At 46.7% G+C, this 14,824-nt stretch overlaps 1 protein-coding gene across 7 annotated transcripts in view; it reads left to right on the top strand.

The window, feature by feature from the left end:
* The first annotated feature begins 324 nt into the window (after positions 1-324).
* PSEN1 (presenilin 1) overlaps positions 325-14,824 on the top strand; it is a 53,435-nt gene continuing 38,935 nt past the window's right edge. For 2 of the 7 annotated variants that reach the window (XM_039537620.1, XM_039537619.1), the window contains exon 1: positions 13,326-13,469. In XM_039537620.1, the coding sequence (XP_039393554.1) occupies positions 13,386-13,469 (84 nt within the window). In that variant the 5' untranslated portion in view covers positions 13,326-13,385. Of the gene's footprint in view, positions 479-2,646; positions 2,753-2,779; positions 3,080-3,974; positions 4,804-8,322; positions 8,764-13,325; positions 13,470-14,824 lie in introns of those variants that run through there. The other 5 variants (XM_039537626.1, XM_039537625.1, XM_039537621.1 and 2 more) reach the window with 5 other exon arrangements.

Below are 14,824 nucleotides of genomic sequence, written 5' to 3'. Positions count from 1 at the left end.
TTTTTGAATGGAGTTATTTTTTGTACATAATTCTACATTTGTAAGTTAAACTTTCATGATAAAGAGACTGCACTACAATACTTGTATGAGGTGAATTGAAAAAAAAACTTTACAGCACAAATTTAATAAAAATAAATACGAAGTGAGTACTGTACACTTCATATCATATTCTGTGTTGTAATTGAAATCAATATATTTGAAAATGTAGAACACATCCAAAAATATTTAAATGAATGGTATTCTATTATTTAACATGATTAATTGTGCAATTTTTTTAATCCCTCGACAGCCCTAGTTGATAACCTTACTGACTAGATTTATTTTTACAGGCATCAGTTTGACTCAATTTGTCTCACAATTTATGACTGACTATTGTACTGTAAAACACTCAGCACGTCCACACAACCCATAGAAAGCTGAAAGTTTTTGGCATTTTGAAAATGGGATTCAGGATCATCCTTCAGATATAATAGATAAGGTAAGTTAGTCCATTTCAAACCTGAATTTGCCTCCATCCCCACAAAGTCCCCATTATTGTACTCTTACTAAAGCAGGATTACTGATTTTATATGAAGTTTAGATTTTTTTTTCATTGATTAAAAAAAAAAATCTTGAAGTGAGGAGTAACTTCTTTATACCTCTCAATTTGGGGAATATTTTTCAGTCAGTCATGATGAGTCATATTATAGGGCAATGGCTCCCTGTTCTTGAAACATTCCCCTCTCTTAGTCTTCCCTCCATCTGGTAACTGATCAAACAGGACAAGCTCATTTACAACAGGAAGATGAAGAACCCAGCTATGTAGATTGCCATCTGTTTATATGGGTTATTTTAAAGGCAGCACGAAGACTGTAATCTGTGGCATACCAACAACCAAACACCTTTTTTGTATTGTGAGTACCCCACTGAACCAACCTACCTTGGTAGGAAAAAGCAGAGGCTGTATCAATCCAAAGACAACCCTCCAGCAGCTCCTAACTCAAACACTGTGAACAGATGCAACTACCCTGGTCAAACAGAGAAGCCTGTTAGGCCCACAAAGCACAACCTCAACACTCAAGGCCCAACAGCAACTTATTGGAGGTGAAAATTTACCTATTAATTCACTAAAACTGCAACACCAAGAAAAGTTGATTTGAGAGCTACACTAGCCTGGCGCAGTAACACTCAGGCAAAATTTCAGATAAAATAGCTAACTTGGGCAATATACCTATTTCACACATTTTGTCCACTCAGCTTCTTCCTACAATTGTAAGATTTAGTCCATCTCTCAATAAATGCAGGACTGTTGCTTATATTGAGTATTTTGTTTACTTCAGTTCTCTGAATATCTTAAACAGGCTTCCCATTTCTCTTGGAGATTGTTCTAGTCTAATTGATCAAGGTTTTCCAGTTTTTGTCAGTTGTTTTTGTATCCCCTTTTAATCTTTTTAACCCCTGCCTGAGCCGGTCTTCCTCGGAGGAAAGCTTGTCTTGCTTTATCCCTTTTGTCTTGACAGCTCCTTTTACAATGCAGTGGAACTAGGGTAGAGTGGTAACAGTTGAGTGACTTGGGCTTTTTTCCTATGACTGATTGGGTGGGATGACTTTTAGTGATCCCGTATTTAGGGTAAGTAAACCAGAAATAGACCATATCCCACCTTTACATGTGTATTTGCAACAGCCTTTCTGGTTTTCTGTCAAACCTGAATTTGTGCTAAGAAAAAAAACCATGCACAAAATCTTAATTTAATTGCTGCTTTCCTTTGCCTATGCTGCTTAATGTCAACCATGAGCCTGAAGGATTTCAGGGTGAGAAATTTCTCTGTATGCTGTAGGAGGTTACTCACTAATTCTTACCTTTTCATCTTGCTATAACCTTACTTCATTATTTTTAGAACATTTCTAGCCTTGCTTTCTGGATTGTAAAGGAGTTACTATGGAGTGACTTAAGAACAAGATCTCCTAAGAGCCTCCAATGTAGTACTTCTACTGTGCATCCTGTAAGAGCCTAAGGTCCTCTACATTATTAACAGGTGCTGGCTAGGGTTATGCTTTCTCTAAAATTGAGGTGAATAAGAAGCCCATGTTATTCAAGAACTGGGAACTGTGCCCCTTTTCTGTAAGGAGGATGCTACACTATGTTTTTAGCATAATGCTGAAACCCGGGTCCTTTCTCCCATTTTTAGTAATATCTAAAGTTGTTTAGGGGGTAAGTATGGAAGGTGCCTGTTTGAGGAAAAGGTCTAACTAGTTTACAAAGGCGGACGGAGCATACGTCACAGCAGCCTGTATTCAAAATCCAGGGCTGCTACTTTTCCTCAAGTGCTAGTGCCCAGTTTTTTCCTGGTGGTGGAGGTGCAGTTCGAGGCTGACTGATCATCACCCTCCCTAGCCCATTCCGAGTCAGTCACCACGCGCACACCCGGGCGGCGGAGGTTTGGCGGGTTGCAGGGTGGAATGACGGGGATTGCGCAGTTGCTGGGGCTGCCCCCCGCCCCGTGTCCCTGGCCTCAGACCCAGCACTACGGGTGCGCAGCGTCCTAATGGCCGCGGGTCAATGCAAACACCGCGCCCAACTCCCGGGCTCTTCGCCCTCCGGCAGCCGGACCCCGCCCCCTGACTGCCGCTGACCGGCCGCGAGGGCTGAGGCCGGGCAGGCGCGCGCGCTACACGGGAAGCGGAAGTGAGGTCATTGGTGGGGTGGAGGCGGGGCCTGGACCGGAAGCAGCTGGGGCCGGACGCTCGGAAGGGAAACAAGTAATCAGCGGCGGTGAGTGGCGGGTCTGGCGGGGGGAGGGGGCCGCGTGCTCCGAGGGGCCTGGAGTCTCGGGCGAGTCCCGCTGGGGGCGGCTCCAGCCCCTGTGCGCCCGGCCGGGGTGCGCCTTGTGCGGGCCCGGATCCCGACCCCGCTCGCTGAGCTCCGGGAGCCGCTGACCCCGCGGGGCCTAGGGAGGGGCGAGTTCCCGGACGGCCCCGGCTTGTGTTCCGGGGCAGCAGGGCCGGCAGGAGGCCCACGGCCAGGGGCGGGGGTTGAAGGGACGGACCCGGACTCCTCCTCCTCCTCCCAATGCTTCCTTCCTCCACCCCCGGATTGATGGTGATTGTTTGTGTTACCCGGGCCCAGCCCTGACCCAGGGCCCCTTGTGCCAGGCGCTGCCCAGACACGGAACAAAAGATGGTGCCGCCCCCCAGAGAGCTTTACAGTCTAAGGAGGCGAGGGTCGCTGCTGGGCAGGTTGGAGGCGCTGGTGCTGCTGCCCCTCCTGTACCTGGGGTGTAACTGTGACATCTTTAACCTGCACCAAATGTTCTTACATGTCAAACAAACAAAAGCTCTAGGTCACTTATACTGGAAGGGTTTCACTTTAGGTGCAGAATCATATGTATCTTTTTTTATGTTCATTAGATGTCAATAAAAATTCTTCAGGGTGGTAGCTACTTGAATTTGCATCACACCTGCTGTAAGGTGCTCCCACTTTTTAAGCATCTGACTTGAGACTGGAGGGAAGCTTTTAATTCATTAATGCAAGACCTAAGCATTTAGCCCTTATGCTGTAGTTTTCTGGACTTTACTATGTAGAAGCCAGGTTAGCAGTGTGGTTGATGGAAGGTTTGAGTTATGCTTGCTCTTGAAACAAAATTTAGAATTGTATGGTAAGAAATGAAGATGTTTGTGGATTGTGAAGGTGTCCAGTACCACAATGATAGTCAATTCTGACAAAATTAAAATGATCAAATGGAGAGAGGAGGTTCCTTTCTAGCAAATTCTTGTGAAGTGGCTGACCAATTGGTCATAGCCATTGATGGAAACAGAATTTGTCCTGAAGAAGAGCGTAGCAGGGATTCCTGGGTCCTTTTAATATACGGATTTATACTGCACTAATCATTGACACATCTAGGATATGTATTTCCTGTAATTTAGCTTTACCCTACAGCTGTTTTGTTAACTGTGGGACTGTCGTCTTATTGATCAACACTGGTTTCTTTTGCGCTCAAAGGGAAGAGATCCAGATCTTCTCAGTGCCTGGAGGACCTGAGTTTAGTGCTTGCCTCTGATTCTGAGGAGTGCTGCAAGATACATTTACTGGGTTTTCAAGGAAGTGTGTCTTGTTGGGATTTTGAGCATTTCTGATAATGAGGCGTCTGCTAAGCATTGCACCTCTCAGATACTACTTTATGGTTACAACTCCCCTTTCATAGGACTCGAAAGGACCTCCTTCGCAGTTTGTCTGTACCTCTTCTAAATCAACAGGTCACCAAGCAGTGATGTGCAATTCCCAGCCCTGACATTGCTTCCACGGCATTGTTAGATACATACCTGCAACTTCAGGAAATAAGTCTTAAGAATGTAACTGAATTCCACATTGTATTACTCTTCTGAGGGATGACTTCTTTGTTAGATGCATGTTGTGGCAATTACTTTAAAGTGAGGTTAAGAGGACCACAGTGAACTGGACATACAAGAAACTAAACTAAAGCATTGAGCTGACTGAGTTATAGGGAGGAGTGAAACTGGGTGATTTATTTAATGCTATTTCACAGTGTAAGGTTAAGAAGCCAATTAATTCTGCCGCGGCTAGTGTCATGCTAGGCCAAACAGTGGGATTATTGAAGTTACCGGATCATATCATCAGATGTTCTCTGTCCTCTAAGTGACAATAGCCAATTCAGTCCTGTAGGTTCCACCATTGTGAACAGTGGGAGAAGGGAGCGTATTGACCACATCTGACTATCCACTGATCTTACCACCAGGGCTGAAACTGCCAGGAAATGTCACTGGTGATAGCATTGCTCAGAATCCCTTGTCAAACTGCTGCTGATGGTAAAGTAATATCTCTAACTTCTAGATCAACACTGAAGTTATACTAGCAATTAAAACAATCCCAGTTCAAGTAATTTGTTAAATAATGCAAGGTTTAGCTTTCTGTGGTTTTTAGACTGAGAAATACTTTTACAAGATAAGTTTGCTCACTTCAAGGAACGGTTGAAATGTCTATAGCAAAATTGCTTTGTCACATTTACAAGGAACATACAATAACGCTAAAACAGATGCTGTCCTGTTAAGAAGTTTGTAACAGACTCTGGAGTGTTTGGTAATTAAAACAATTGCCTTCTGGTTGGGTGAAGTACACTTTCCTTTCTGTCCTAATGTAAAGAGACACTTGACTTAATAGTGTTACAAAGAAACACATTTTTTTACACATTACTAATAACTTAGATGAGTAAATGTAAAAAGTTTTTAAAATTAAATTTACCATGACTGTAACTCACTGCACTTTTTTGCATTTTGATGAGGAAAATAGTCAGTTTTGCTTATACTTGTTCACTTCTAGGTTCTTCTCAGTACTGTAATATTTTGGCTTCAAACATTTTAGGGTCATAGATTCCAAGGCCAGAAGGGACCGTTGTTGTTGTTATCTATTCTGGCATCTTGTAAATCAGAGGGGCCATAGAACTTCCCCAAAATAATTCTTAAAGCATAGCTTTTAGAAAAACATCCCATTTTGATTTAAAAATTGAGAGCGATGGAAAATCCACCACACCCTTAGTAAATTGTTCCAATGATTAGTTACACTCTGTTAAAAAAATAAGTCTTATTTCTAGTGCCCCACCAAGTTAACAATCATAAAAAATGCATTGTGGACAGTGAAATCTGGCTTCCCCTGTGAAATCTGGCTAGTGTAGGAGAGGGGCAGGGCTGGGGGTGCCCCAGCCAAGGACTCCTATCCAGCTGCTAATGACCGTGAAATTGACAAAAATGGACTGTGGCTTGGTAGAGCCCTAGTTATTTCCTGTCTGAATTTGGCTAGCCTCAACTTCCAACCATTGGATCGTGTTGTACCTTTCTCTGCTAGAGTGAAGAACCCATTATTAAATATTTGTTTCCCACGTAGGTACTTATAGTTTGGACTTTATTCTGTTTGCCCATTATAAATGTAATCAAGTCACGAAGATTTGTACCTAAGCTACCATTAATTTTTAGTTCTGTGATCAGTTTCCCTTTGTCCTGTCAAGACTAGGTGGAAATTGTTATTTGTAACATTTAGAAATGTCAAGGATGTTTTAGTACTGGCAGCATGAGATCTCCAGCTTATGTCATTCAAATTGAAGTCCCCCATGATCATGCATTTCTTTTATTCCTTACACATTATAGATAGGAGTGTTCATTCTGTTCCTTAGTGTGATTTGATGCCCTATGGTAGACACCAGCTAATACCCCATCTTTTTTGTGTTAGGACAGGGGTTGGCAACCTACGGCACGCGTGCCAAACATGGCACCCAAGCCGATTTTGAGTGGCACGCTGCCGCGGTCCCAGCCCTCAGCCCCACCGCTCTCCCCTGCAGGGGCAGGAGGCAGAAGCTTGGTTCTGCAGCAGCCAAGCTTCCCCCTCCCCCGCTTCTTCCCCCAGTGTGGTGCTTTCCTGCCCCGCCCCCTCTCCTTCCCTGCGCCAATCAGCTGAAGGCCCTTGCGAGGGGGAGGGGGAAGAGCCGCAACATGTACAGAGCTCCGTAGAGGAGGCAGAGAGAGGTAGGGACGGAGCCTCGGGGAAGGGGGTGGAACAGGGCATCTCCCTTCCAGCCCCCTGCCGTGAGCTGCTCAGGGCAGGGGGCTGGGAGCCCCCCCACGAGCGGAGCACCCCAGCCCTCTGTCCTGACCCCCCCCACACACCCAGCCTTCTGTCCTGCACCCTCCATACCCCCCAGCCCTTTGCCCTGACCCTTGAACCCCCCCCACACACCCAGCCTTCTGCCCTGCACCCCCCACACTGCCCAGCCCTCTGTCCTGACCCTTGAACCCCCCCACACCCAACCCTCTGCCCTGCACCCCCACAGCCCTCTGCCCTGAACCCCCTCCACACCCCCAGCCCTCTGCCCTGACCCTTGAACCCCCCCACACACCCAGTCTTCTGCCCTACACCCCCCCCCCACTCCAGCCCTCTGCCCTGACCCCGGAACCCCCCGCCCCCCAGGTCTGGGGTCCCGGCCGCAGGCCCTGCTCAGCCTGCTGCCAGCCTAGGTGAACAGAACCCCAGGCCGGCAGCGAGCTGAGCAGGTTGGCGGCGTAAGATCAGCATTTTAATTTAATTTTAAATGACGCTTCTTAAACATTTTGAAAATGTTGTTTACTTTACATAAAATAGTTTAGTTATATAATATAGACTTATAGAAAGAGATCTTCTAAAAATGTTAAAATGTATTACCGGCACGCGAAACCTTAAATTAGAGTGAATAAATGAAGACTTGGCACACCACTGCTGAAAGGTTGCCGACCCCTGTGTGAGGACATTGATCCATAGGCATTCAAGGTAATTTTCTTCTGACTGATCAGTGGCTCAGAAACCGATTATGCCATTTTTGACATAGAGTGGCACTCCTGCTCCCCTTTTCTCCGCTCAGTCCTTCCTAAATAGGTTATAACCATTGATTTTAACATTCCAATAGTGCAAATCATCCCAGTGGGTTTCAGTAATACCAAATAGATCAAATATAAGCTTATAAATGAGCAATTCCAATTCCTTTTGTTTGTTGTACAGGCTCCTAGTATTGGTATTTAGGCAATTAAAGAATTTCTTTTCTCCTTATCCTTTGGTTCCTTGATTAATGCTGTTCTTGACATCTTGATTCTATCCTCGGTGAATGATCATATCTTCCCTCTTTTTACCCTCTGCTTTTGTTGTCATTTTAGTATCCTCCTGACATTTCTAGCCAACCTGTTCCCAAGAGATGGTTTCCTCTTTTCCTGGGGTGGAGGCCATCCAAACTATACAGCCTCCTCTTCCTATAGAAGGTAGACCAATGTTCCTCAAAACTCAAACCCTATACCACTTCACCTAGCCAAGTGGTTCATTTCGGGTTCTGTTCATTTGTTTTTAAAGCAATTTTATTTTCATTTGTTGCTAAACATTTTTGAAGCATTTGTATTTGATTTAGATTTTATTAAAGACTGTTTTTATGAGTTTGACCCAGATTAGACAGTGCCCTTTTATTATGGATTCCTTGCTACTCTTTCATTTTTCTTAAATACTTTGTTTCACTGTTGATGCCACGTTCAGGTCTTTCTAAGTGCACCCCCATCTCATGTTTGGTCTTGTTCCCTTATCTGTCTTGGGGTGGAATCTTGCGATGATTAGACCGGGACTTAGTATGCTATACCAACTTCTTATTGCCCAGCAGGTCCAAGTGGGTTTTGGGCAACTGCATTTCTTCCCTTCAGGAACCTGTGATCGCTAATATTGACCAAGAGCCTTCTTAAAACCAAGTGTTTTTATTTAGTAGCTTGAACAAAGCATTAGGCCTGGTCTGCACTACAAAGTTAGGTTGGGTCTGTGGGGAGAAGAGGCAGTGCAGGCACAGCTCCAATCCTGCTGTAGAAACATTGACATCTATGAGTAGATTGCTGGGGGCATGTAGGAGAAGGGCTACAAGAGGGACCAACCACACTACCACGTGAAAGCCAAAGACTTGCACCAGAAGGCAAGGGAGGCCAGTGATCGATTTGGTTCAGAGCCACAGACTTGCCACTTTTACAAAGAGCTTCATGCCATCAGCAGAAACCTCACCACCACCTCCAAGAGCCCGGTGGGTACTTTGGAGGAGCCCAAGTCACAGGCGCCTGCCATGAACAGCAAGGAGGAGGAAGTGGACAAGGAAGAGGAGGAAGAGTATGGGGAAGAGGCAACTGGGGGATCCAGCTGTGAGAGCCAGGAGATGTGTTTTACTTCACCAAGCCAGTCCCGACAGTTGAGCACGGGCAATCGTAATGCTGAGGAAGGAACCTCTGGTAAGTACGTAGTTTGCTTTGAAATTACAGGGATGGAACCCCCAAAGTAGCAAATCTGTGCTACTTGTGCTAGAAGAGGTAGTGAAACAACCAAGGGAGTTAGAGTTGCTATCTGCATTTCATTTCCCTCTAGAGTTAGACGCAGAGGGCTGTGTGGAGCAGCTGGTTTACGTGCACTGGGATGTCCTGTGAATCCTGCATAGAAATCTTGATTAAACTTTCATGGGGGTAGTCTGCAATCCTTCGCAAAGGCTTCTTGGGAGGGCTGCCTTATTTCTTCCACATCAGTAGGACGCTTTCCCATGCCACTCAGCGATTACTCCAGTGAGCAAAAGAGCAAGGCCAGGCAGAGCATACTACAGCTACACACACCACTCTGGCTCGCTATTAAAACAGTCTTTCAAAGCCTCACTGAGCCATATAGCTCTGCACTGAGCTCTTATAGCCCTTGTATCTGGCTGTTCAGATTCAGCAGACAGACAGCTGCTTCATCTCCGCCCTCCACCCCAGCGGAAACTTTCCCCCTTGGCTTCACAGATGTTATGCAGGACACATCAGGCAGCTATTGCCATTGGAATATTTTTTTTCACTGAGGTCCAATCTCGTAAGTAGGCAATGCCAATGACCCATCAAATGGCCAAAGGCACATTCAGCTGTCATTCCACACCCGTTGATCCTGTAGTTGACGTGCTCCTTGGTGCTGTCAAATGGCCGGTATACGGCTTCATGAGCCCTGGGGGAAAGGGGTAGGTTGAGTCTCCCAGGATCACTATTGGCATTTCAACATCCCCAATGGTAATCCACCAGTCAGGAAAGACAGTCCCTGCTTGCATCTTTCTGAACAGCCATTTGTTCTTAAATATGCTCGTGTCATACACCTTCCCTGACCAACCACATTAATGTTGGTAAAGCATCCCTGGTGATCCGCCAGCACTTGCATAACTATAGAAAAGTAGTCCTTTCTATTGATATACTCTGTGGCAAGGTGGTCTGGTGCTAAAATAGGGATGTGTGCGCCGTCTGTCGCCCCACTGCAGTTCGGGAAGCTGCAAAACCATCCATTATGTCCTGTGGATTGCCCAGAGTCACAGTCCTCCATAGCAGGCACTTAATGGCCCTGTGCACTTGCATCAAAACAGCCCCCGCGGTAGGTATCCCAACTCCAAATTGATTCCTAGCTGACCAGTAGCAATCTGGCATTGCAAGTTTCCACAGTGCAATCACCACTTGCTTCTCAGCTGTTACTGTCTCTCTCATTTTGGTCTCCCTGCGCTGAAGGGCTCAGGTGAGTTCGCCTTGCGCGTCCCAAAGTTCTGCAGCCTCTGCTTGTCATCCCAAACTTGCATGCCAATGCGATCCCACCAGTCAGTGCTTGTTTCTTGGGCCCAGAACCAGCACTCAGCCATCTGCAGCTGTTCCCTGAATGCTGCCAACAACTTTGAATTGTTTGTTTCTATGTCCCACAGCAATCTAGCCTCCAAGGAATCGTCATGTTCCCCGCGGCTTCTGTTGCAGCTCTGCAAATACTGCAGGATCAGGCGTCCCATTCTCGCAAAGCTCATCACAATAGTGCAGAGCTGTGCAGGATCCATGCTTCTGTCACGGATGACAAACAGCAAGGAGAGATGTGGATTTGCGGGGATTTTTGAAGAGAGGCACTAAATATTATGGGATGGAGAACATTGCATTATGGGAAGTTGAATCCATGCACCCAGTCACCCCTGCATCACTCATTTTGTCCCATGAGGCATTGCAGAAACTTCCCAAAACACCCTGTGCTGGATGGTGGTGAATTGCACAGTGGGATAGCTACCCAGAGTGCATTGCACTCTGCATTGATACAAGCACTCCTGGTGAGGATGCGCACTGCTGACACAAGGAACGTAGGGTGGACACGCACAAACGATGTAATAAATGCAGGGACTGTATGCTGCCATAACATAGGTCGACATAATTTTGTAGTGAAGAGATGACCCTTGAGGAAGAGAATTTGAAAGCAAGAGCCTAGATGCACATTAGGGTTTGTCTCCATTTAAAAAGCTACAGTGGCACAGCTAGACACTACCTCCACTGATGGGAGCGAGGGGTTCTCCTGTCGTTATAGTTAATCCACCTCACCAAGTGGTGGTGGTTAGGTTAATGGAAGAATTCTTCCATCGACCTAGCTCTGCCTATGCTGGGGGTTAGGTCTGCATAGTTGCAGCTCTCACGAGTGTGGAACATTCACACCCCTGAGAGATGCAGCTATCTATGCTGATGTAAGTTCCCAGTGTAGACCAACCTTCAGTTAGGCTATATCTACGCTAGAGACCTTACAGCGAGACAACTGTACCACTGCAGCTGTGCCTCTAAGGTCTCCCATGTAGGCGCTCTGTGCCGATGGGAGAGAGCTCTCTTGTCGGCATAATTAAACCACCCCTAACGAGCAGCAGTAGCGATGTCAGTAGGAGAGCACCGGCACTTCTGTCATTTGTGGGGGGATGTATTTTTCATACCCCGCCCAATAAAAGTTTTTACTGACAAAAGTGCTAGTGTACACGTAGCCTTAGATCAGTGGTCTCCAACCTTTTTACACCCAGGATCTACCCTGCCCTGCTCACTCCATCCCCCCTTCTCTCCATCGCTCGCTCTCCCCCAGCCTCACTCACTTTCACCGGGCTGGGGTAGGGAGTCGAGGTTTCGGGGGGGGGGGGTGCGGGCTCTGGGCTGGGGCCAGGGGCTCTGCAGTGTGGGAGAGGGCTCTGGGCTGAGCCTGGGTCAGGGGGTTGGAGTGCAGGAGGGGGTGAGGGGTGCAAGCTCTAGGAGGGAGTTTGGGTGCCAGAGGGGGTACAGGGTGCTGGTTCTGGGAGGGGGTACAGGGCTGGGGCAGATTGTTGGGGTGCAGGAGGGGGTTTGGGGTGCAGGCTCTGGAAGGGGGCTCAGGGCTGGCGTGCAGGATGGGGTATGGGTTGCTGGCTCTGGGAGTGGGCTATGGGATTGGGGTGCGGCCTCCTGTCAGGCGGCACTTACCTCCAGCGGCTCCTGGTCGGCGGTGGGCGCAGCAAGGCTAAGGCAGGCTCCGTGCCTACCCCACCCCCACACCGCTTCCAGAAGGGGCCAATGCGCCCCAGGGGCCGGGGATCACATGGCTCCATGCGCTGCCCCTCTTTGCAAGCACCATCGCTGCAGCTCTCCTGGCCAATGGGAGCTGCGGGGGAGGTGCTTGTAGGCAGGAGCAGCATGTGGAGGGAGACCCTTGTCCGCGCACCCCCCATCCCGGGGCTGCGCTAGCTGCTTCCGGGAGCGGCGTGTGGCCGGGGTAGGCAGGGAGCCTGCCTTGCTGCCAGAGATCGTGATTGACTGGAAGATCCTCTAGGATTGACCAGTTGATCACAATCAACCGGTTGGTGACCACTGCCTTAGATGGACTTACCTCCTATGTTACTAGAGCAGGCTGGAGCCATTAGAGCTAATCACTCTGGCATTGTCTCTTAATGACCATTAAGTGGAAGTCATTATTAGAAAGGGTTTCCTGTCTCTTTCCTGAGGTGGATAGACTCTGCTACCCAGACAGACCTCTAGGGAGAAATATCAATTTCCATGTATGGTATGGAAACACTCAGCTAGTGAGAGATCCAGATACAATATTATTTATTAAACAGCACCCCCACATTTGTCACTTGGTTTTCTCTAAAAAACTCGTACTGAATTATTTTCCTGTGTCCTGGCTTTTACAGTCCTGTTTCCTGCCTTTAGTACTTAGCTGTTGGGTGGGGAGGGGAGAGGGAGAGATTAATTCATATGTATCTTATTGTTTTTGCATTAGAGCTTGCATAGATTTTAAGTAATAACTGGGGCTGCCACTTGCATATTATGCATGGCACATTTGAGTAAATTTGCCCAAGTGCTATCTGTTAGGGGATGTGAATATGCATTAATACTTGAAGGCTTGCTGAAGGTTTTTGTGCTTAGTAATTGAATGGAAGTATTGTTTTGTGTAACTCCAGGCAACTGCCAGAGCATTAAAGATACTAAATGCTATATGTCAAACTTCAGTTTTTCAAATGTCAAGATTTAAAACTATAAACTTGCATCAAGAGGCTGAGAGATCTCCAACCTGAGAATGAGTGAACCAAGAGTGAAGAATCCTGCATGTGGTTTACCATTACTTGGCTGTGGGATATGATGTGAGGTAATGAGGCTAAGGAAAGTTATAGGAGGATGTTCTGCAGTCTAATTAAAAATACAAGTATATTGTTTACATTGTGAACAAATGTGCAATGAATGTTTGCATAATTGTTCAAGGTGGGATAAAGAATTTATCCTCTTTCTCAATGACTTATAGAATCCTAGACTTGGCGCTTCTTTTGTTTACCCTCATGGCTGACTGACTTTTCTGATAATTTTTTTATTTTTGTGCTGGGAAATCCCCATAGGGCAGATTTTCATGAAAATGTAGCATGATTGTACATCACCAAAGAGAAGCAAGGGAAATGGTTATCCTGTGTCTACATGAGTTAGGAAAGATTTTTTTTAAAGAGTTGGTGAATATGGAATCTTAACGCATCTGCTTTTCCTTGCAGTGTCTCAAGAGGAAAGATCTGTTTTGTGTAGCAATAATCAGTTTCCACAGAGCTGTCCCAATGACAGAGCTATCTGCACACCTACCTCAGTTCCAGCATGGGCAGCTGACAGAAAACTTCCCTGACAACCATCTGAGCAATACTGTAAGTAACAAACTGCTTCATCAGGCAATCAGCTTGCAAATACGTAGAAGATAATAAGGTGATAAGTAACAGTTAACATGGATTAGTCAAGAGCAAATTGTGTCAAACTAACCTAATAGCTTTCTTTGACAGGGTAACAAACCTTGGGTATAGGGGGAAAGCGGTAGCCTTATGGCTGAGGGGTGAAAACATTATCTTGACTATAGTAATGCTTTTGATACCGTTTCACATGACCTCATAAACAAACTAGGGAAATGCAACCTAAATGGAGCTACTATAAGGTGAGTGCAGAACTGGTTGGAAAACTGTTCCCAGAGAGTAATAATCAGTGGTTCACAGTCAAGCTGTAAAGGCATATCAAGTACAGGGATCAGTTCTGGGTCTGGTTCTGTTCAATATCTTCATCAGTGATATAGATAATATGGCATAGAGAGTACACTCATAATGTTTGCGGACGATACCACAAACTGTTTGCCAGAAGCTGGGAATGGGCGACAGGGGTAATCACTTGATGATTATCTGTTCCCTGTCAGAAGACAGGATACTGGGATATATTGACCTTATGTTACCAAGATGGGAGGGGGTTGCAAGTGCTTTGGATCATAGGATTAACATTCAAAATGATCTGGACAAACTGGAGAAATGGTCTGAAGTAAATAGGATGAAGTTCAATAAGGACTAATGCAAAGTACTCCACTTAGGAAGGAACACATACCAAATGGGAAATGACTGCCTAGGAAGGAATACTGCGGAAAGGGATCTGTGCACAGGCGCCAACTTTTAAAAGTGCTGAGGGATGTTCAACCCCTGGCTCCACACCGGGCTCTGCTCCTACTCCACCCCTTCCCCCAAAGCCCCACCCACACCCCGCCTCTTCCCACCCCTTTGCACCTACTTCAGCCCCCTCCCCCGAGCACGCCACATCCTCGCTCCTCCCCCCCCCAGCTTCCTGCAAACCATGAAACAACCGTTTGCGGCAGGTGGGAGGCACAGGGGGGAGGAAGGGGAGGGGAATGCACTGATCTGCAGGGCCTGTCGGCGGGTGCAAGGCATGGGAGGATGGGCAGGGGGAGCTGATAGGAGGGCTGGTGGTGGGTGCTCAGCATCCACCATTTTTTCCCCGTGGGTGCTCCAGCCCTGGAGCTTCCATGGAGTTGGCGCCTTTGGATGTGGGGGTCAGAAGGAGTACTGCAGAAAGGGATCTCGGGGTCATAGTGAATCACAAACTAAATATGAGTCAATAGTGTAACACTGTTGCAAAAAAAGGGAACGTCATTCTGGGATGTATTAGCAGGAGTGTTGTAAGCAACACACGAGAAGTAATTCTTCTGCTCTACTCCATGCTTATTAGGCCT

The sequence above is a fragment of the Mauremys reevesii genome, linkage group 4 (genome assembly GCF_016161935.1).
Source record: "Mauremys reevesii isolate NIE-2019 linkage group 4, ASM1616193v1, whole genome shotgun sequence".
Classification (NCBI taxonomy): domain Eukaryota; kingdom Metazoa; phylum Chordata; order Testudines; family Geoemydidae; genus Mauremys; species Mauremys reevesii.
This window is presented reverse-complemented; position numbering and strand designations above follow the sequence as displayed.